This window comes from Camelus dromedarius, chromosome 5, assembly GCF_036321535.1.
Source record: "Camelus dromedarius isolate mCamDro1 chromosome 5, mCamDro1.pat, whole genome shotgun sequence".
Taxonomy (NCBI): domain Eukaryota; kingdom Metazoa; phylum Chordata; class Mammalia; order Artiodactyla; family Camelidae; genus Camelus; species Camelus dromedarius.
This window is the reverse complement of record NC_087440.1, coordinates 65,885,758-65,906,670: the sequence shown is the minus strand read 5'-3', so window position 1 is coordinate 65,906,670 and position 20,913 is coordinate 65,885,758. Positions and strand designations below refer to the sequence as shown.

Here is a 20,913-nt window from a genome sequence, read left to right as displayed (position 1 = left end):
AAAGTGACTGTCATACAGTTTCCTGAATGACGTATCTGGGATTCTCCACAGTCAACCTGCACAAACAACCAGGGTTTTGTCTTGTTCACTGTCATCTCCCCAGCACCACAGTAGGGCTTGACACATAGTACATATCATCCAACTTACGACATCATTAAATATAAGGCACATTATTAGTTTATGTACCACTGAGAAATAAAAGATGTTGTCAATTAAACTATGACATTGCTTTCACTCAGCATTTTTATTTTACACTTATTGAAAGAGCTCTTTTAGACTGGATTAGTCATGGATTTTCGTCATAAATCACTCGTGTGCATAATAAAATGTGAAACAGAAGTGAAATGATGGAGCTAAGGTATTTGCAGAACTTCTCATTCCAAATCTGACTCCTTTCTCTTGGACTGTGAGTGACGATACCCATCTCTTTTCACACTGCCATCCTCTGAGGCGTCACAAGTGTTGGTGATGCAGCATTTCTCTAAAGAAGCCATAAAAGAACTAAGCATCACATGTGCTGGGGACATGTGATGTCCTTAAGCCCTTTTTACAATTGTGCAGATCTGGTTATATCTCAAGCACCGCCACACATGTCTGATTCACCACCTCCCCCACAACCATTTGATTCTTATCTGTTAATAGCATCTCCATGAGTATTTTGGGATTTTTTTCTTTCACCAAACTATCGACATACACTCAGCACATTTTGGTGCTGGGACTTTGATGTCTGCAAAGGCAATGGCAAAGTCATCAAGGCTGCCGTAAAGCCAGCGGCAATCACAAGATGCCATCAATTTTAGATACATCCCGATTTCAGAGATTTGGGGTTGGGGTGTGTGTGTCACAGACCTTTAACGAATATGATTGTAGGTTCTCAACAACTATTCGTTGAGTGAATGAGGAGATGAATTCGAGTTCCCAGTTTATGTTTGAAAAATGCCTTGACTTCCTTAGGAAAAGGTCTTCAGACTTTGGGAATCACACAACTCTGATAAAGCTAAGGTGATTATCAATTACGCAGCTCATATTTGCAAACAACAGAAATCCCAAGCAAAATGACCTCAGCAATTAGGAAAGATAAATTACCTCACATAGCAAGAAGTCCTGAAATAGGGCAGATCCAGGGTTGGTTCACTCAGTGACAACCCAGTAAGGACCAGGGCCCAGTGCCATCTTTCTGCTCAGTTACCTAGGCACACTGGCCTGGTCCTCGGACCAGCTGCCCCCATGGTCACAGGTTGGTTGCCTTAGTTCTAGGTGTCATATCCAGACACACAATGTCCAGTGGAGATAACAGGATTGTATTTTCCCCACGACTCTTTTCTTAAAATGGAGGTACTGGGGACTGAACCCAGGCCTTTGTCCATGCTAAGCATGCGCTCTACCACTGAGCTATACTCCCCACCCCCATGACTCTTTAAAAGTGAAAAAACCTGTCCTAGAAATCCTCCAACAGACTTCTCATCTCATTGGCCAGCCTGAGTCACATGCCCACGCCTAACGCAATCTCCAGCAGAGACTTATGAAGGGTCTCTGAAAGCATCTAATTCCACACCTTCATTTAATCAAGGGGAGGTCGGATGGCTTGCCCCTCTCTCAGGATTGATCACTGACTTTCCTGCCTCTAGATTCCCAGGCCAGGGCCTTCCCATTGGCTGCCTCCTCGCTGAGAGGACACTTCTGTTTCAGAGGACACTGGGCTGGGGAGTGAGGAAGGACAAAGGAAGGTGAAGGCCAAGAGACTGCCAGCATGAAAGTGGTTGGAGGCAACAAGAAAAGGCCTGGTAACTTTGCAAATCCTTAGGATGAGAAGCTCTGACCCTCAGGGCCTGCTGCACTGGGCCAGTCAGACTTCAGAAGAGAAGAATTCCAGGAGGCTGTCAGTTACCAAACAGCTGAGTCAAACCCTTAAGAACCCATAACAGAAAAGATCTGAATTGGAGACTGTTGGGGCCTAGAACATAGAGGAGCCCAATGTGTTTGTTGAAGGAAAGAACGGAGGGAAGACGCTCTCTAAAAATCATTTACATATAATCATTTACGTATTTACACATAATATTTTACATACTAATGTTACATATTAATATTTACATATGCTAGAAAGAACACTAGCCATGAACTCAAGTACCTGAAACTCCGTTTAGAAGTTCTGTGACCTCGGGCAAGTCCCTTAACTTCTGTGGGTTTCATTTTTCTGTAAATCAAGGAAAGATGGCACGCACGGTACCCCATAGACTCGATGAATGATGGTTGAAGCAGAGACTTTTGTTTCATATCATAAAGGGGAGAACAGCTGGGAGAATCCCACCAATAACACAGCACCTTGGTGGTTTCACAAAGCCCTCCCCTTTCTCTGAGAGCCTTGGTTCAGTTTCCCGCTGAATTTGCTGGCCCAGCTCAGAGCATGCTGCCATCTGCTGGAAAGAAGGAGGAAGTGACCACCAAAGCATCCCTTAACACAAGGTCACCACGAGATGCAACCCGGAAAAGATGATGCATAGGGACCCAACTTCCCCTTATCTATGACTCTCTTATCTTTAAGATGGGCAGGACTGTCACCACTGGCCAGCAATTTGTCAGAAAAATAAGATGTCCATCAGTTTTTCTTTTTAAAATCACAGTGAATATTTGTTGAATGAAGATGGGAAGAAGTGATGCTGACAGCTGGTCTCAGACACCAGCGTGAACATGAGAACCAACCTCTTTCCCTTCCCAGGACAGCCTTCCAGGTGACTGCAATTAGTTGCAGTGGCTTTTTCCTTGGGCAATAAATCAGTTATCCTTCCTGTTCTCATCTCAACACTAAAATTTCCTCTTCTCATCCCTTCTGACAACAGCATGGCACCAAGTCCAACCCAAGCTGGAACATCCTCCCTGAGAACTGCACCTTCTCAGTCAGCGCTGTCTGTAGCAGCCATGTCTCCATTGACTTCAGGGCTGCAAGTTCCCAGATCATAGAACTTCAGAGATACAAGTGCTCTGGGAAGCTCGGTGAGATTTAAGAGATTTATCTCCTATCTAATAAAAACATATAAATATAAAAAGCATTTTAAATAGTGATTTATCAAAAGCGCCAGAGCCAGTAAGTAGTAAGGCAACAACTCCTCCCACCCCTACCCCGCCCCCACTCCCTTGGGTAGCAGCAGGCAGAGTATAGGTCAAGTTCCTCCCCTGGGCACCTTGTGATCGGGTCACTGCTCTGCAAGAGGAAAGGTTCTCCCTGTAGACAATGTCACTCCAAGGCCCATCAGTCAGTTTTTGCCAGGAAACAAGGCAAATTGAGTGCGTTCATAGCAGCACTCTCAGCCCAGAGCCAGGTGTCAGATCCTCCAAGGCAAGCAAGGCAGAGAGCATGAGCCCCAAACACATTGAGCTGGCTCTGCATCTGCCTGAACAGTGGCTGCAGAACCTGTGGTCCAGCCTGGACCTTTGAGCATCCCTGACTCATCTCAACTTCCCTGTCTGATCGTCAAGTCTCACCCAGGGGCAAAGCCAAAGAACGCACAAAATACTGGACTGCATTGAAACATTTGGTGACAGTTGCAGGTAGAATTCCCCCCAAGGGGACTGAGTTTATTAAGATCCCCCACTCCCAAGTTTTCTGGGCTTGGAATGCTTCCTGAACTTCCCCTGAACACCTTTAACCCAACAGGATGGGGAAGGAAGCTCATTTCTGGGTCAGAGGAGTTGGTAGAGATGAGTGGAAGCCCAAGTGTAGGGAAGGGAAGGGGAGATGGGACATACAAAGAGTCAGGAGAACCAAGCCTGGGGCATTACGTTGCACTCATCCACACCCACGTGGACATTTGAATAACCAGTTTCTCCCAGTTGCTTTGGATGTCTGGGAGTGGATCTCTGTTTCTAAGTGGCAAGAAGAAAAAGACACCACTGTACTCTCTCTCAAAGCTTTGCAAAGGACATCTCTTCACCTCTGCTGCCAGGGGTGGGGCAAGATTAGAGTCAAAGTCACAGGGTTCCTGACTTTGGGGAGCCCCTGAAGCATCCTGGGGGTCTGAGCAGCTTCAGCCTGGCTTATTACAGAAGCACAAGAGTCCCAGGGACTGTTGGCCTTTACCAAGGGCTCCTTTGTTTGGTGGGTTTAGTAACTGCCTTCCAATTAGACCAAATCTGACACAGCCTGGGCTTGAGCAAGTTTGTTTCACCATCATCATTCATTATGGGCTCCAAATTTCAGGCAGACGGCACCCAAGCACCCACAGGCTGCACAGGTCACAAGGAGCTGGAAGGAATAGGATGGGTAGGGGGCAAGAGTTACATCCTTTCAGAGACGAGTACAGGCAGTGGATCCTTCCCAGGGGCTGGGAATCCAAGTGTTTTACAGATCTCTTGCCTCACCCATTAACATGTCACTGAGGGAAAGCATTAAAACCAGAATGACCATGGAATTATCATCCAAACTGGGACACTTGTGATAGCAAAAGGGGGAGCCATTAATAATTACGCTGGAAAACAGCACAAAAAGGGTTGTGATGATAGAGCATCCAACCCCAGTGAGAAAACAAAATAGGGGGAGAATCCAGGCATCACCATTTCCCACTCTCCCTTACATGATTACAAAATAAAAGTATACATCTCTCCTCAACGGAGCAGATAAAACTGTCAATTTCCAGTAGGGATACTGAAACTAGCGAGCCATCAAACTAGGTACACTTTGTCTGCCTGAGGCTATTCCCACTGTGCAGTCAGCTCTGTCCCTTTGGTCCGTGCTCAAATCAGAAGAAAATCCTGCTGATAGTCCTTGTTACATGGCGACAGCCAGGACCTCAGGGTGGGAACACAGATTTTCAGTTAATTATTAAGAAACCACTCCCAGGAGGTGCAGCAGAGGGGAGTACAGCCTCCTACCTAGGAAAATGTGTGTGCAAAGGAGCGCAAGCCCACAATTCCATAATTCCACATTCAGCCTGCAGGGGGCAACATCTCTCTAGCCAGGACCACAGTGCAAACGATACTGCAGGAAAACACTTTTAATTAGCCAAGAATAGGGCTTTGCTTTGTTTAAAAAAAAAATCACATCAGTATATTTCCAGTGAGCAATTTCCACCTCCACATATTTTCACATAGAGATGTCACTCTTTTCCTATTTACAGTGCTAGGTACAGTAGTAAGTTTTTAACAAATAAATACTTATGGATTGATCAGTTGGTTGAAAATAATAAGTACAGGGTGACCTAGGAGGAAAGGAACTAGAGTTTGGTGAATGTGCGTGGAAAAGCACTTTCCTCTCTGGTGAACAGCTTGCCCAGGGGGAGAAACATTTGAAAATTTCCAGAAGATCTTTCTCCAAGAGCAAACCATTATTAATCTAATTCTTAAAAACAAAAAATAAAATTGTAATCTTGGCTTATAAATTGTCCTCATTTCAAAGTCCATCCTACATACATGTTAGATACATGAGTTCCAGGTTTATGCAGGGTTCTATACATTTAAAGCTTTTACATTTAGACTCATCCCCTTTCAGACGCATTGGTTCTGAAGCGCCTCCAGCCTTGTTCCCACCCAGGCTCTGAAGAGACTGGCTGAAGCCATCCAATTCCGCCCACCACGGAGAAGGAGCCGCTGAGGTTCACTTTACCAGGCAGCCCTGAGTGCGGAGCAGGGCAGCCTGTCTGGCCTTGCCGGCCTAGCGGTAGACACGTGCATGTTCTGAGTCAGCGACACTCCTTTTCCCACAGAACAGGCTGCAGGACTCTGCCCCGCAGCCATCTGTCCACCTTTCAGACTGGGCGCTGTTTTCTAAGCAGCAGCAGATCAGTACCTTTAATACCACCAGGGTCCCTGAGCACCCTGATCCCATGGAGGCCCCTTTTCTGGAGAGACCAACAAACTCGTACGGTTTCAGAGGGAAAAGAGCAGGGCAGACAGTCTGTCCACGGGTGAGGGACACAGTCCTCAGCCCCTTGGAGGGCAGTGTCTCCCACCAAAGCTGCAGATAGATGTTTCAGCTTTACCCCTGATGACTCTGGACCAACCAATGGCTACTGGCCTTATCACAGGCCCAAGCCCCCCATCTTCCAGCGTTTGTGGTCATTGTTTCACTGAGTAAAGCCTCTGCAGGGAGAGGAGGCAGCAAGGTGATCAAAGTTGAGGCAGCTGAGGGGGTACCATCTGTGATCCCCCAGACCAGCAAGGCCGCTGGAGCCAGAGGGAGCTGCCTCCCTGCTCGACCAGGAGGAGATTATGCAGGAGCCAGCCACCTTCTTCCACTCTGACTTGCTACCTGTCCTCTAGGGGAGACCTCAGCCTCACTGCTGGCTGGAGCTCTCACCCAGGGCCCTCAGTACATATACAGGAGGGGTGCAAGGGGTCACATCTCCCCTGAAGGGTGCTGAGGCTGCAGGTGGGTGAGCTCACCTAGGAGGGGAATGAGTGAGTGTCCCACAGCCAGGGCCTGACCTCAGGAAAGGTGTGTGTGGTATGCATGAGCCCAGGAGCTGCTGTGCCAGGTCCCTTTCCTCCCCACCCCACAGTGAGGTCAAAGTGAGGAGCCTTGACTGAAGGAAGCCTATGGGTCTCAGAAGCAAAGAAAGGGTTCGGAAGCCCTGGGAAAGCAAATGTCAAGGTGGGGAGGGTGGCAAGAGTCACAGAGAGGTACAGTGGGCCCTGCCCACCCCACTCCCCAACCAAAGAGGCCTGTATGTACAACCAGGCCCCTTCCTCATTTTATCATGACAACCAGGCAGCCCCCAGCTTGGGCCTGCAGGGGCCTGGCCTAGACCCAAGGGCAGGGTCTGGGGACAGGGTAGGTGGGTGGCACTCCTGACCTTTGCGGTTGAGGCTGGCCGCCAGGTGGAGCTCTGGCAAAGAGGAGCCAGGTGGAGTCAGGCCTCTCCCTGCTGCCCCTTCCTGCCCCAACGAGCAGAAACTTGGGGGGCAGGGGAGGAGCGCCCATCACTTCCCCCCCCGGGGAAGCACAGAGGGGGCTCCGGACTGGGTTGCCATGATGTGGTAGATGGATTCGCGGAAGCGCTGGTCCCGGCTGAGCCGCTTGGCCACCTCCTTCAGCTCCTCCATGTTGTTGGCTTCCAGCTGGGAGGTCATGAAGGACTGGGACGGCTTCACTGGGGAGACAGTGGCCCCACAGGCCGGCCATGAACAGCTCTCCCTCCACTGAGGCGCAGCCCTGTCCCCAACCCCAGCCCATCTGCCTGGCTCCCCGTCCTATAGCCCATCAAGGGCTCCCATGGGGACAGGACTCTGGGAGAAGCCCAAGGCTGGGCCAGCCCCTCCTCCTCCCTGCCCTGCTCTCTTCCTGCCTCGTCCCTGACAGCCCATGACCATCCCACCCTCCAGGGCTGCAGACAGCCACACTCACCGTCATTCCAGGAGGTGCTGGACCGGCGCCGGTGGAAGCGGCAGCTCTTGATGCGGCGAGTGGCCGCCTTGTGGATGTACACCGAGTTCTTCATGATGACCGGCATCTTGGCCTCCAGTTCGGCATTCCGAATGCATTCTTCGAAGAACCCTGCAGCCATAGCTCCACTGTATTCTTCCCTTCTGCTCCCTCCCATACCTTCCCCAGAATCCAGTTGGGGTTGAGAGGAAAATACGTTGACCCTCTCCCTTCGGAGACCAGAGCCACCAGCTGAAGGGAGCAGAATGGCAGGATTTCCCACCACCCCAGGTCCAGCAGCCAAAGGAAGCCACGCTAAGGAGAGGCCCACAGGCAGGAGTCTGGAGAAGAAACTCCATCAACAGCTAGGGAACATCTGGTGCACATCAGGCCGGGTTTGGGGCTCCCCAGGGTCTGGACACAGCTGGGCAGAGCTCTGGGGCTGGGCAGGGCACCGAGGGCATGGCTTACTCTTCAGGTGGGTCACGTCAGCCCGCATCCTCTCCTCTTTCTCCTTGTTCCGCACCTTGGAGTTGAGCCCTTGTTCCAGGCTCCGCAAGGCCCCCTCGGCCTCCCGCAGACGCCTCTCCAGGTCCATGCGGACCTTCACCTCAGCCTGCGGGGAGAGGCCAGGAGAGGGAACTGGGCTCTAGGGAGCAGCTGCCACCCCCTGGAAGTCTTCCCTGATCGCTCCTGGTTCAAGTGGGCTTTCTTGCCTCCAGACGTGGATGGAAGTTACCGCATCCTGCTTCGTGTCTTATGCCCTCCACCCGATGGCCTGGACTTGGCCCCTGCACTCTGCGAGTGTCTACAGTGCTGCCCCAAAGGGCAGGCTCTGGGTTTCCCTTTGTGGCAGCATCACCTGCACCTGGCTGGGCAGAAGGGCAGGGACAATTCAGGTAGCTGCCCGGTGAGTGCAGGGATGTAAGGGAAGTAAGTCTGCAGGTGCGGGACGGCCCAGAGTACCAAGTGCTCCCAGGCCAGCACCTTGAGCTCCCGCTCGGCCTGCTGCTTCTCTGCCGTCAACTCCTGCAGCGAGTTCTGCAGCGCCTGGGACTGGCTGGAGTAGAACTCCCGCTCCTCCTCCAGGGCCCGCGAGCGCTCCTCATTCTCCTTCATCCTGCGGGAGAGGTGCTCACTCAGAGACCGCTCGCCAAAGGCGCTTCCAGGGGGACAGTGGCCCCTTGTAGGGACGTGGCTGGAGAAACCCTGAGACCCTATCTGGCGAACCCCAGAACCAGCTGGGTCCTGTCCCCCAGGTGGCATCCCCCAGGTGGTCAGTGGGTTCAGGTCTCGCTAGTTCTGTGAGCTCAGGAAAGTCCTCCAATCACTCCAAGGCTCAGTTGCCTCATCTGTCAAAAGGGGCAGAGAGGACCTGCCCAGCCTGCCACAAAGCGCTGCTAGATGGGCCTAATGACTGTCTTTATAGGTCACATTGTTGCAAGAGACAATCATCAAGTCAGCTTAGGATACTGAAGGATTGTTTCCCATTTGCCTGGTGGGAAAACTGAGTCTGAGGCAAAAGGAAGTGAGTGACCTACCTGACCAAGGCCAATCTAGAACCCAAGAGCCCAGGTGCCCAGCTCAAGGAGAGCTACCCCCATGGACTCCCTCACCGCTTCTCCGCCAGGAGCTTCTCCTTCAAGAGCTGCTGCATCTTCTCCTCAATCTGCCTCAGGTTGCTATGGAGACCCCCGCTGGGAGGGGGCTGCTCACTCTGATTGGCCAGTGTCTGCAGCTGGTTCTCATTCTCCTCCAGCATTTCCAGGGTTTTCTTCTTCTCTATAGAGAGTTCCTGTTGTGGAGGGAGGTGAGGAAGAGAGAGAGCCTAACTCAGGTTCTCCACCATGGCTACCTTCACCTGCCTTTCAATTCCGGGAAGTGATGCCTTCCTCTTCTCAGTCTTCTGGGAACATCTGAAATGTCTCCACTCTTCCCTTGAGGTAAAAGGCCAACCAGGATCTCCTTCACACCAAGGCAAGCCTACTCCTCCATCAAGGGAGGCAAGGATGAGCCCAGTGTGGCTTCCAGTGGAGGTGGCATCTACTACAATGGTACCCAAGGGCATCATGAACTTCTGCGGTTCTTGTTCCTCCAGGGATGAGTGAGGGAGTGTGTTGGGCTCATGTGAAAAACACCCAACAGGAACCACCCCAAGAGCATTTTTAGACATTCTCCCCACTTATCAGACTGGGATCTTTTACTACTCAGAAATTCTGGAGTTGGAACTACCTGTGAGAGCCACCTCCCATGATGTGAACCAGGGAAAGATAAACAAATAAAGGCACCACAAACCAACCCCAGTCAGTCGAGGGAGGATAGAAACCTTGCAGCTTGCAATGAAATTCATGAATTCAGTGACCATCATGGATCCCCCACGATGTGCCAGGCTCACTCACGGTGCTGGGCTTGGAGAGAACTTAAGACACAATCTAGTGAAGTTCACCATTTGGAAAACACAGCCTCACATGTCAAGTGCATAACAGATGGACAAAATGCTGCAGGAACGCAGCACTCAGAGCAAACCCTCCTTAGAAGAGTCAGGGAAGCTTGTCTAAGGTGATATTTGAGCTGAGTCTTTGAAGGATGAAAGCGTTCTCCAGGAAGAGAAAAAGTGAGCGCACTTTCTGGATAGAAGAAACAGTGTGGGCAAAGATTTGCAGGATAAAAGGGCGTTGCTTCCTCGGGGCACATGTGCTTAGTGGTTTGAAAAGGGGTTCGGGGTGTCACTGTGCAGGGTGTGGAGGGCAGTGGAGGGAGAGTGGGCCGGAGGGGGGACTGGGGCCAAAGTGTGCTCTTTGTCCTTGACACACACCGCCTCCTCCTCCCTCACAGTCTCTGTGGTCTCAGATGGAGGTGACCTACTGTTGATTTCCCCTCATGTTCAATTTCATCCTGAGTGAATGAGCCACAAGAAGGAAATGGTGGGTCACCCTGCCACCCACCCGAATCAATCTTCCATCTGGTATAAAAATACAAGCACTGAAGAAGGTGGATTTCCTAAGGCCACGGTCATAGCAAGGGCAAATTTGAATTTGCCGTTCTGGGTCCTGCTTTGGGCCTCATGGGGTGGCTGGAGTTCCCGATGGTCCACGGGGAAGAGACCCTTTAGATCAGCGCCCCTTGGTGCCCTGTTTCCCTTGCAGATAACCCTCTGGGGAAACACTGTTGGATAAACTGTTACTGTGTGTCCCATCCAACCAGCCTGCCTCCAGGCAACCAGCCCACCAGTGGCCCCTCACCTCCAGCGTCTGCTGTAAGGACTCCGTGAAGTGCCTCAGCTCCTTTTTCTCTTGCTCCACCCCCTTGAGGCATCTTGCAGTCAGTTCTAGCTCCCTGCGGGGACAGAGGGCTGGGTCTGGTAGTGTCCACCCCTCCCAGGCCCCTTTGTGGCTTCCGCTTTAACTCTCTATACAGCTCAGCGGACTCTTTGGAAGGCCAGCCCCTCTGCACGGCTGGGGTCCTGCCAGCAGCTATAGGGGCCCAGGGCTGAAAGAAGGAAGATGCCAGCCAAGTGGGGCAGAAGTCACTTGCTCCAAGGACAAGTGAATCTGTCAGTCAGAATCAATCCAGGGCCACCGCAAGAGCAGAGAGGAGCACTGGAGACACAAAGACCTCACCCTCTCTCTTTCCTGGACAGCTCTTGCTAGAACCCCAGCTCACTCTAATATGAGATGTGGCTGTGACCCTTCTCTGGGGTGACAAACTCCTTACTGCTTTTTTAACAAGCCTGGCCACCCCCCAGGCCTTTACTCCAGGTTTCCCCTCCTCTTACCTGGATGCCTTTCCCTTCTCCTGCCCAATTTTCCAACTCCTACCCGCCCTTCAAGACCCAGCTCAATCTAACCTCTGCTGAAGTCCCCAAGGATCACACATATATCTTAATTCCTGTAACACAGGGAGTGTGTCCTATGCCTCTGAGCTCCTGGTTGTGTATTATCATGGTGACGTTTCCTGGGTGTGAGTCTGGTTTTCCCAACCAGATCCTTAGGGGAGAGGACTTGCCTTCTATTCCAGTGTCTGGCACAATTCTGGAAGTGAGCAAGTGCTTGGCTATCACTTGGTGAGATCCTCTGAGCTCCTCTCTCCCCCAAATACAAATGACTTTCTTTTACAAAGTTGTTAAAAGAAAAATTTTTCTGGGCTTTTGCTGATAACCAATAGTGATGACGATGATAATGGTGGTGACAACAGCCAGCACCACCAGCAATCCCCAGAGCTGTGGTCTCAAATTCATGCACAGACTGTATCAGAATGACCTGGAGAACTTTTTTTCTTCTTCTGTTTTTCTACCAGGGATAGAATACTTTTTAAAATATAGATTTATGGGCCCTACCTTCAGGAGATTCTGATCCTCTCAGATGATTATAATGTGCAACTGGGTTTGCAAACCACACACAGACTAAAGATCCCAAGAGACAGGCATCATTAGCCAGAATGTGAAAAGACTGTGCAGGAAAGACAGGAGATGTTGGGGGTCTTGGCTAACAGCACCTCCAGACCAGCCTGTCCTCTCCGCCCCAGGGAAGGAAGGTTTGACAGAGGCAGGAGGGGCTTGTTGCTTGGGGGGATGCCTGAGTGCACCTGCCCCTGCCTCATGCTCCAGGGGGCAGAACTGGTCCATTGATGTGGGATCACAGCTTTTTCTGGGCACATCTCAAGGCCTGCAGCATTGGGAAGATAGAGGCAAAGTCATCAAGTAATGAGATCTCCTGGAGGGAGGCCTCTCCAGCCTGACCGGAAACACGGGTCCGACACACCCTAGCCTGGATGCACCTCCCTCCCGCTCCCTCCCAGGGCACCACCATCACCTCTTGATCTGCTCCTGCTCCATCCTCAGCTCCTGTACCACCTCTTCAAATTGCTGCTTCTCAGCCTCCAGCACTTGGTTCAGGCGCTCAAGTTCCTGAAGAGAATTAGAGAGAAAGAAAAGAGTCACGGGCAGCAAAGGGCCCTGAGGTCAGGAACCCCACTCTAAACCAGGGGATCCTCTGGGATTCAGCACAGTCTGGACCAGACTTGGAATTAAGCCCCGAGGAGCTCTGGCCCCACTCAGTGACACAGAGTCTCAACAAAACTGAAATTGGTGATGAGCTGGGCTCAGTTAAAACACACTCAGCATGCTGAGGCAGGGTTTGGAAACGATCCCAACACTATTTCCTGTGACTGAATGTGATGATAATTCTAGATGTCTTCTCTGCCACTCGGCAACTCCAATCATTCACACCCTAACGCATGTTGGCTGGCCCCCAAGTCGCCAAGGGAAAAGTGTGAGTGTATATCGCCATTGAAGATCCCTGGAGTGGCATTGGTGAGAAGTGTCAAAGAAAAGCCATTCCCAAGCCAAAAGTCAGAGAATAAAGACTTTTTTCTCAGGGCATCTGGGAGACAATGCGTACAAGTGACTGCAGCTTCCCCTGTACTCAGCCCCAAGGTAACAGGAGAGCCAGAAAGCCCAGGACAGGCTGGCCCAGACGGGCCACACCAGTCCCTTCAGGAATGCCAACAAGTGTTTTCTCAACAAGCAGGAGCCCCCCAGGTGCCCTATTTTCCTGGGGTTCAATGGCAGATGGTACTGGGGGGGGACACTTCAAGTGAAGGGTGGCTAGAAGCATTTTGTGACAACTGTTTTGTTCCTCCACATTTTACACTGTGGGAGGATGTTATTTCTAGATCCGCTTTCCCTCTCATCCTCTAGTTCCAAATTACACCCTCCTTTTCATGCAGGGACTTTGTTCTCAAGGATAATGGAAACCCCACTAGGGAGTGGGGCTGCCTGCAGGGAGAAGTAGCCATTGGCCTGGGGGAGAATCAGAGAAGGAATAAAACCTGAAGGAAAGGGAAGAGTCTGATTCCAAGCCCTATGCCTTCTATGCCTAAGCTTCTCACTCAAAAATTTGCTTTCTTTCCTTTCTAATCACGATTGACACTTCTGGCGTGGTTCACTAACAGTTATCACTAGGGCCGCTCCCTGGTATTCTGATGCCCCTCCTGGTCACACTGCATGGCCACAGTGGACCTGCAAAAGCTGGGTAGGTCCATGGGGCTGGCCAAGGCCAATGGATGTGAGCAGAAGCGTGTCACTTCCAGGCAGATAGAAGAGGCAGGGTGGACAAGCTCTGTGCCCTTCTATGCCACGGCAGCCAGTGCTGCTGTCAACAGTGGAGGCTCCATCTGCCCGGATCCCTGAGGGGCGTGGAGCAGAGCCCCAGGCTGACAGAGGTAGCACAGTCAGAAGTAGACCTTTGCTGTTCGAAGCCACTAATACCTTGGGGTTGTGTGTTATGGCAGTAGATATAGCCAAGTATGGACATAATATAAATATAACTAAAATTTTATTCTTGTAGACCTCCCCCTTTTTCATGAAAAAAGAGTTCAGAGCTTCAAAGAGTTTGAAAACCTCTACTTTAATACATTCTCAGTAGCTGACACATGGTATGGCGAATGACGATAAACCTGACTTATCTCCTCTCTTTGGAGGCCTCTGCCTCCAGGGTGGCCCAGGGGACTGGGGAAATTATAGGCTGTAAGCATCCCTGGGCTTAGACCTGAAAAATCACAAGGGCATTTGGCTCTTATAGGCACCTGGCTTCTGCTGCTTCAGAAGAGACCACACAGGACGTGGCTGGAGGACCATCCCACAATGTTAGCCTCTTAGCCTGGAGAGCCCCTTTCTGCAACACTCCAACTTGTAAACGTTTCCCTTTGCTTACTATTACACTGGGATATCCTTTTGTAATTGAAAATGGGAGAAAGTAAACGATTAAATCCCCAAGGAAATCCCCATATTCTGCTGGTGGCAGTGGCAATAGGTACATTTTTAAAAAATTATTTTTATTTTAATTTTAGTGGACGTACCAAGGATTAAACCCAGGACCTCACACATGCTTAGCACATACTCCACCACTAAGCCGTACCCCACCCACTACAAATTTTTTGAAAGCAGTTTGGCAATATGAATCAGGAATCTTAAAAGTTCTTGCCATTCGAGTTAGTAATTCCACCTATAGGAATCTAACCTAAGGAAACAGTTAGAAAAGCAGACCAAGATTTACATATAAAAATGTTCACTGTGGCATAATTTATAGTAGTGAAAACAGCCTAGATGTCCAAAAATAGAAGATCAATGATCATCACATATGATGAATCAGTACTTGGTCATTAAAACTGATGTTTTCAAAGAATGTTGACTGACATGGAAAATTGCTAAAGGCACAATATGAATGAAGGCAAAATGAAACTATCCTGAAAAAGGCCATAAAAGTGAATATCTGATATGACCCTATTACATTTAAAATATATATAGGTAGGCAGGCTGCCCTCCTCCGGGCCCTTTCTGCCACGTGGAGGATGTCAGGGCTGCACCAGCACACAGCGCACATCTGCATGGGCCTTGCTGGTCCACAAAGCGCTCCCTGCATTCTATTTCATTATTTCACTGAGCCTCACAGTAGCCTGGGAGCTAGCCAGGCACAGCCATCACTCTTATTGGAGCATCACAGAGGCGAATTTGCCCAAGGTCACATAGTCAGTGATAGAGTTGAGACTCTAATCTGGGCTTCCTGGTACCAGACCCTGAGTCTCCCTTTAGACCAGACTGCTTCTTAGAGACCAGAAAATCATCTTATCACTGGGCTGTTGTACCAAATGTCTTTCTATGTGGCCCAAGCAAGTTACTCCCAGATCACCTCTGATCTGGAGTGGAGATGGGAGAGGTGCAGGGGACAGGCAGACCCATAGTATTGATGAGTAAGTTAAGGAAGGAGTAACCTTGGCAGAATGACTCAATGAGCTCCATTCCCGGTCTAGAGTATGCAGCTGACACAGGAATGTGAACCTGAGCACAATCCTCTTCCTCCTGCCGGCCCAGAGCAGCCTTCACTGCGATACCACCTGGGCCCAGGTGAGTCTCACTCACATATTGTACCAAAACACCAGGAAGTTCACAGCTGGCTGGCCTCCCCCCTTCAGCGTGCTAGGGCTTTAAGCGAGGCCTCTGAGCACTGGGTCTCCGTTGGCCTCATTTCCTGGCTAAAGACCTAGATAGAGTGTCTAAATTTTCCTCGGGCTGACTGCTGCCCCAGATTTAGCCTCTCTGATGGATAAGTCTGTCTCTCCCTGCCAGTGGCTGTATCTGTCACTATGTGTCATCCCCTGGCTTCCTAAATTACCTGTCTTTAAGTTGCTGACAATCCACCAGAAGTCTCACTTCTCAAAATGTACAGAACTATATGAAGAAAATGCCAAAACTCTAATGCCAGAAGGACAGACCAGAGCCCGGAGACCCAGATACCTGGAGGCTTGCACACCACTGAGGGGAGGAAGGCTCAGTGCTGTCACAGGCCAATCCTCAAATCCATGCAATCCTAATGCAGATCCTCAATAGATTTCCCTTTTTTTTTTCTCTCTTGTTTGTTTTGGTTTGGGGTATTTCGTCTTGGGGTTTTTGGGGGGTTTTGGGGGGTTTTTTTGGTAATTGACAAAATGATAATGACCTTCAGCTGGGAGAATAAATGGGCAAGAGTACCTGATAAAATTTTGGGAGAAGAAAAATGAGGGTGGATTATCCGACGGGATTAAAACCAAGATGTAATGTAAAACAATAAGAATCCAAAATATTCATTCATTGAGTCATTCCACAACATTTGTCAAGCACCCATCCCGGGCCAGGTGCTGTGCCAGGCCCTGGGAGTGTTCACGGTGCTACAGGGACATGATGTTTCTTGACTGTAGGGCCTGTTTCCGAGTCCAGTGAGGGGTGGTTGGGAAGGGTGAGGAGGCTGCAGGAGTCAAGTCAGAGAGGGAGGCACTGAACACAGGCTGATGGGCCCAGCCCTGGACTTGCCTGGGAGAGACAAGGAAAAGGAACCAGGCAAAGAGAAGTGAACCAAATCAGGCCCTCCCTCTGCGGATGCCCCAGGCATGCCTCTCTGTAGCCTTGGGCTCAGGCAGTTCAAGTGCAGGATGGGCTAATCATTAATGATCATAATATTAAAACACACACACACACACACACACACACACAAATGTTCATTAAGCATGTACTACGTGCCAAGCACTTTATATGTAACATCTCATCTAATCCTCACAACATCCCTGATAAGAGGGGTTCTATCATTATCCCCATTTATCATGTGACTATTAATGTTCAGAGAGGTTAGGTAACTTGCCCAAGGTCACACAACCAGAAGTGGTGATACAAACACAATACAAACAAACACAAGTGGCCTGGCTCCAAGCCAGTGCCACTAACCACTACCCTACCCTGCCCTTCAGGGGTGGTAATGACTTCTCAGAACAGGCTAGGCCCAGTGCTGCCTGGAGATCCCAAATGAAGTAGACTTCAGCCGCTCCCCACGCCCAAATGAGGCAAGGATCTTTATGCAACAGGCTGCCTCCAGCCAATGCTTAGACTCCTTAGAACTAGTATGCTGACATTTAGAGGATGGAGGGAAATCTGATACTCAATCCAATCACCTTTATGATGCCAGAAGCCCCTCTATGAATGAGAGAGGCCACGACATCCTCCTGTGAATATCACCAGTGACAAGCAGCTCATTACCTCCTGACACAGCTTATAAAATTTTTGAATGGCTCGTTCTCTAGAAAGTGATCACCTAGGCTTTTTACTTTCCTCTCTGGGGATTGGCAAGGAGAGATACACTTCTTGCCAAGAAGCTACAGCAAGTCCCAATCACTGACATCTCCTTGGCCTCCCCGATCTGCCGTCTGATTTCTCAGCAAGCTCTCTGGTGCCCATGTCCCCTACATCCTTCCCTAAGGCCAGGAACACCAGCCAGTACACCTTGGCTGCGAAAGGGCCCACAGAGTGGGAGGTGGTGGGGAGCGGCAGCAATTCTGAGCAGCCTCCATTCGCCCCTACCTCTCTCTGCTCCCTCTGAAGGCAGAGCTCTTCGGTCTCCTCCATCAGTTTGTCTGCCAAAGCAAGCACACAGACTCATGAAAAGCGCACTCCAGGTCCGGTCTCGAGGGGTTGGCGCTGCAGTCACCTCCGTCTTCCCCCAGCCCCTCCCAAGGAGGGGTTTGGCACCACCTCACCCAGGCCAACCAGAGCGTGGGGCCAGCTCCCGGGGATGGAAGCTCTGTGCTGTCCTGAGCTGCTACCCTCCTTTCCCATCACTGCCCCTGCTTTGTGCATTCACAAGACAATGACAGCTCATCTTTGGAAGCTCAAGTGGGTCTCTGTGCCCCCTGGGGTGCTGTTGACCTCTGTTCTAGTGTTTGGCTAGTGGGACAGGGCAGGTCCTGGGGACAAAGTGTGTCTGGAAGAGGCAGAGGGGAACCAGCACTGGGGCCTCACGTGTCTAAGGAGGCAGCAGAGGAGAGGGTCCCAGGCAAAGGACCAGCCCCCCAGATTCACGTTCTTCTTTGTCAGACAGAGCATGCCCACCAGTGAGTCAGGACACAGGAGCCTAGAACCTTATGGTCAGATCTACAGTGGACTGGGGGTGAGTACTGGAGCCAAGTCCAGGACCTGGGGGCCCAGGGCAGGATAACAACATCAGCTCCATTTGTGGGGTGCTTACTGTGTGCCTGACACAAGTGCTTACGGGCATTTTCTCATTTAACCCAATCCCCACACCATCTCTAAAAGCTAGGGACCTGTTTTGTCTCCATTTTAAGGATGAGGAAACGGAAGCTTAGGGTGAGCTGCCTAAAGACACACACAGCTGATAGATAAACGACAGAGCTGGGTCCAGAGCCCGGCTCCTAACCACCGGGCTCTCCTGCCTCCTGTCATGCTGGCCCAAGGGACATGTATCACGCCAGAAAGCTCTCCAGACTCCGAGCAGGTCTCTGGCTCCTTGTAGCCTGCTAAGCCCCACCCAAGACACGCTCCCTCACTCCTGCACCAAGCCCCTGGCTGCAGCCACCCGCCCTGAAATGCTACCATCAGGGAGACGGTTTCTAGCCCATCCGTCAGCCAACCTAAATACTCCTGCTTCTCCTTGGCCAACTGCAGCCCCTGGGCCTCCAGGCTTTTGATCATGGCTTCTCCCAGCTGGGCGTTCTTCCAAGTCCTGGGGAGGGAGGGCAGATGGGACAGGAGAGAGGAGGAAGAAACACAAAATCGTTAAAACAGAAGGATGGAGGAGGAAAAGCGTGCATGGTATGTACTCGCCATCCTCTCCTCCAGAATCACAGCTTGCATTCACTCTGGCACCCGTGGCTCTGGGCACGTCACCAGCGTGGATCAGTTACAGCCCCAGAGGCTGGCCCAGTCTGCAAAGTGGGACGCCATGGGCTGGGCCGACAGCACTTTCAGAGCAGGGAAGAGATTGCTTCCTGTGCCGCTTTCTCCACCACTGAATGCCCATCACCTGGCACAAGGCCTGGCAGGGGGCATGCAATCAGCATTATTTTTAGAACTAAAAGCACAACCCAGCATGAATAGGCAGGTGCTGGGACAGGGGTTTGTGTGCAAATGGACTGTGCTGGGCTAGAGGTTTCTGTGATCTGGACTCTGATCTACAAGCACAAGCTCTGGTCTGTGCTAGGATTAATTATGGGCCTGGGGAGATGAGATGGGTGTCGGGAGGCAGCCAAATCCTCCGAGTGATGCTGGATTTGCTCCTGAGAGTTGGAGACAAACAATGTCCACATCTGCCACCTGTGATTCTGGACAAGCAAATCTCACATAGAAGAACCCCCTACAGATGCTTTAAACCTGGTCCGTCTCCTCTTCCTACCCTAACCAACTCCCACCACCCTGCCCTCCCTACCCTGCCCTCTCCCAGGGACCTCAGTGCCCACTGGGATCCCAGCAGAGAGGCAGGGAGATCAGGGTCGGCCCAGCCCATACCTTTCCCCTTCTGGACCCCATCCTGCCCATGTGCACTTACACCTTCCCGGACTCCTGCAGCATCTCCAGCCACTGGGTCTGCTCAAACTCGGACTCGGCAGCCAGTAAGACGTTCCCCTGCCAGGAAGAGGAGCCACGGGTGTACCTGAGAGGAGGCCACCCTGAGGATGATGGAGGCCACTCTGCAGGCCCTGCTTTGCTCGCCCACCCCACATCCCCAAGTCACTGACACCCCTCCCAGGCCAGCCCACTGGAGGGGTTGTCCCCAGGGAGATGGGAGATCTGAGAGAAACTGCTCTGTCCCTGTTGAGAGCAGGCTTGGGGGAGAGCCTTACTCACATGGAAATCCTGGTGGGAGATTTTCATGGCATAGGGCATGCTGGGCTCTTCTTTGGCCTCCACCAGGCAGCCTCCCAGAGGGATGACACCCTGAGAAAGAACCAGGACAGGCGGCCCCCACCCCGTCCAGGCCAGGTCACTCAAAGCCTCTGGGAGCCCTCAGCCACAGACAGGTCTTGCCAAGGTCTGGCTCTAGGCTGGAAGCCAGACCAGAACTCTCCCAGAAGGGGCACAGGAGGGAAGGAATCTAGCCCAGGAAGGGGACAGGGCGGCTTGTGCCCCCAAAAGGATTTGTTTTCCAGACTCTCTGTTAGACCACAGCAAGACAACAGGTCGTACCCTACCCTCAGAGGATACCAGTCCCCATGGTCCCCCCTGGGCCCTCCCCGTCTGTGGTCCTTGGGAGAGGCCCCCTTACCTTAGGATGTATATTGAAGTATTTATTGGTTTCAAAGCTCTTTTTTTCGCTCTCAGAGTAGTAGAGAAGAAAGCTCTCTTTGATGATGAAAAACCTATAGCAGGTGGTGGGGAAGGAGGGGCAACCAGGAGAGAAGGGGTGAGGTTCCTTGGGACAACAAGAGTGCCCTTGGGGGGCCCGCACCCACACAAGGAGCCCACGGGGACACCAGCTCAGACTGATCCTCATCAACTCACATTCCACATCTGGGCAAAGGCCTCAGCCGGCCAGCCGCCCGCCACAAGGCTGCCTGATCCTCGTACCAGCAGCAGAAGTGGGAGGTCTGTGGTGGCCTCTAGTCTTCCACAACTGCCTCCTCCATCCCCCCAAGCTGCCACTCTTGGCATTGGGGGTGTCTGTGGTCCCCCTCGGGTAACTTCAACCCTGTGAGCCATGATCTCAGTCCCTTAGGGTCTACCCCAGGAGGGGCAGAGGAGGACAAGAAAACACAAGATTCCAAGATGGGTCTTTTGGCAAGAGGTCCTGAAGACTGGCAGTCAAATGAAGAGTGGGTACCGGGCTGGCGAGACCAGGCCTGCAGCTACACATGACACCTGCATTCCCTTTGGTCTCAGCTGCTCCATGGCCTCCTTCTGGGACTTAGGTCTAACTTAGGACTTCTGGGACCTTGGTGCTTTCTGACTTTGATGCTCATATGTGGAGCACTTGGACCCACCCTGGGGACTCTTGAAGGACTAACTGGGATAAGACATCAGGTGCCCTCCAGGGGAAGATCCAATTGGACCTGAGAGCCCCAAGGCTCTGGGACACCCAGAGTGGCTGGCTCCTTCCTCCCAGGTGCCCTGCTAATGCTGCTGTTGGAGCCATGGGTCTTGGGGGAGGTGGAAGCAACGGTGTGCAGGGGCCAGCTCATATGGGCTCCCAGTAGCCAATAACAGAGTGACTCTCGCCTCTGGCTCTGCGATCAGTGACATTGTA

The 20,913-nt window shown here is 51.5% G+C and overlaps 1 protein-coding gene across 1 annotated transcript in view; it reads right to left on the bottom strand.

Moving 5' to 3' along the window:
• Positions 1–4,973: 4,973 nt before the first annotated feature.
• The window catches only part of PLEKHD1 (pleckstrin homology and coiled-coil domain containing D1), a 28,894-nt gene continuing 12,954 nt past the window's right edge, over positions 4,974–20,913 (bottom strand). The window contains exons 2-13 of the mRNA XM_031453932.2: positions 19,936–20,029; positions 19,518–19,607; positions 19,219–19,295; positions 18,305–18,396; positions 17,238–17,290; positions 12,166–12,260; positions 10,597–10,690; positions 8,971–9,149; positions 8,342–8,474; positions 7,826–7,970; positions 7,337–7,486; positions 4,974–7,082 (exon numbers count right to left, since the gene is read on the bottom strand). Of these exons, the coding sequence (XP_031309792.1) occupies positions 6,913–7,082; positions 7,337–7,486; positions 7,826–7,970; positions 8,342–8,474; positions 8,971–9,149; positions 10,597–10,690; positions 12,166–12,260; positions 17,238–17,290; positions 18,305–18,396; positions 19,219–19,295; positions 19,518–19,607; positions 19,936–20,029 (1,372 nt within the window). The 3' untranslated portion in view covers positions 4,974–6,912. The remainder of the gene's footprint in view (positions 7,083–7,336; positions 7,487–7,825; positions 7,971–8,341; positions 8,475–8,970; positions 9,150–10,596; positions 10,691–12,165; positions 12,261–17,237; positions 17,291–18,304; positions 18,397–19,218; positions 19,296–19,517; positions 19,608–19,935; positions 20,030–20,913) is intronic.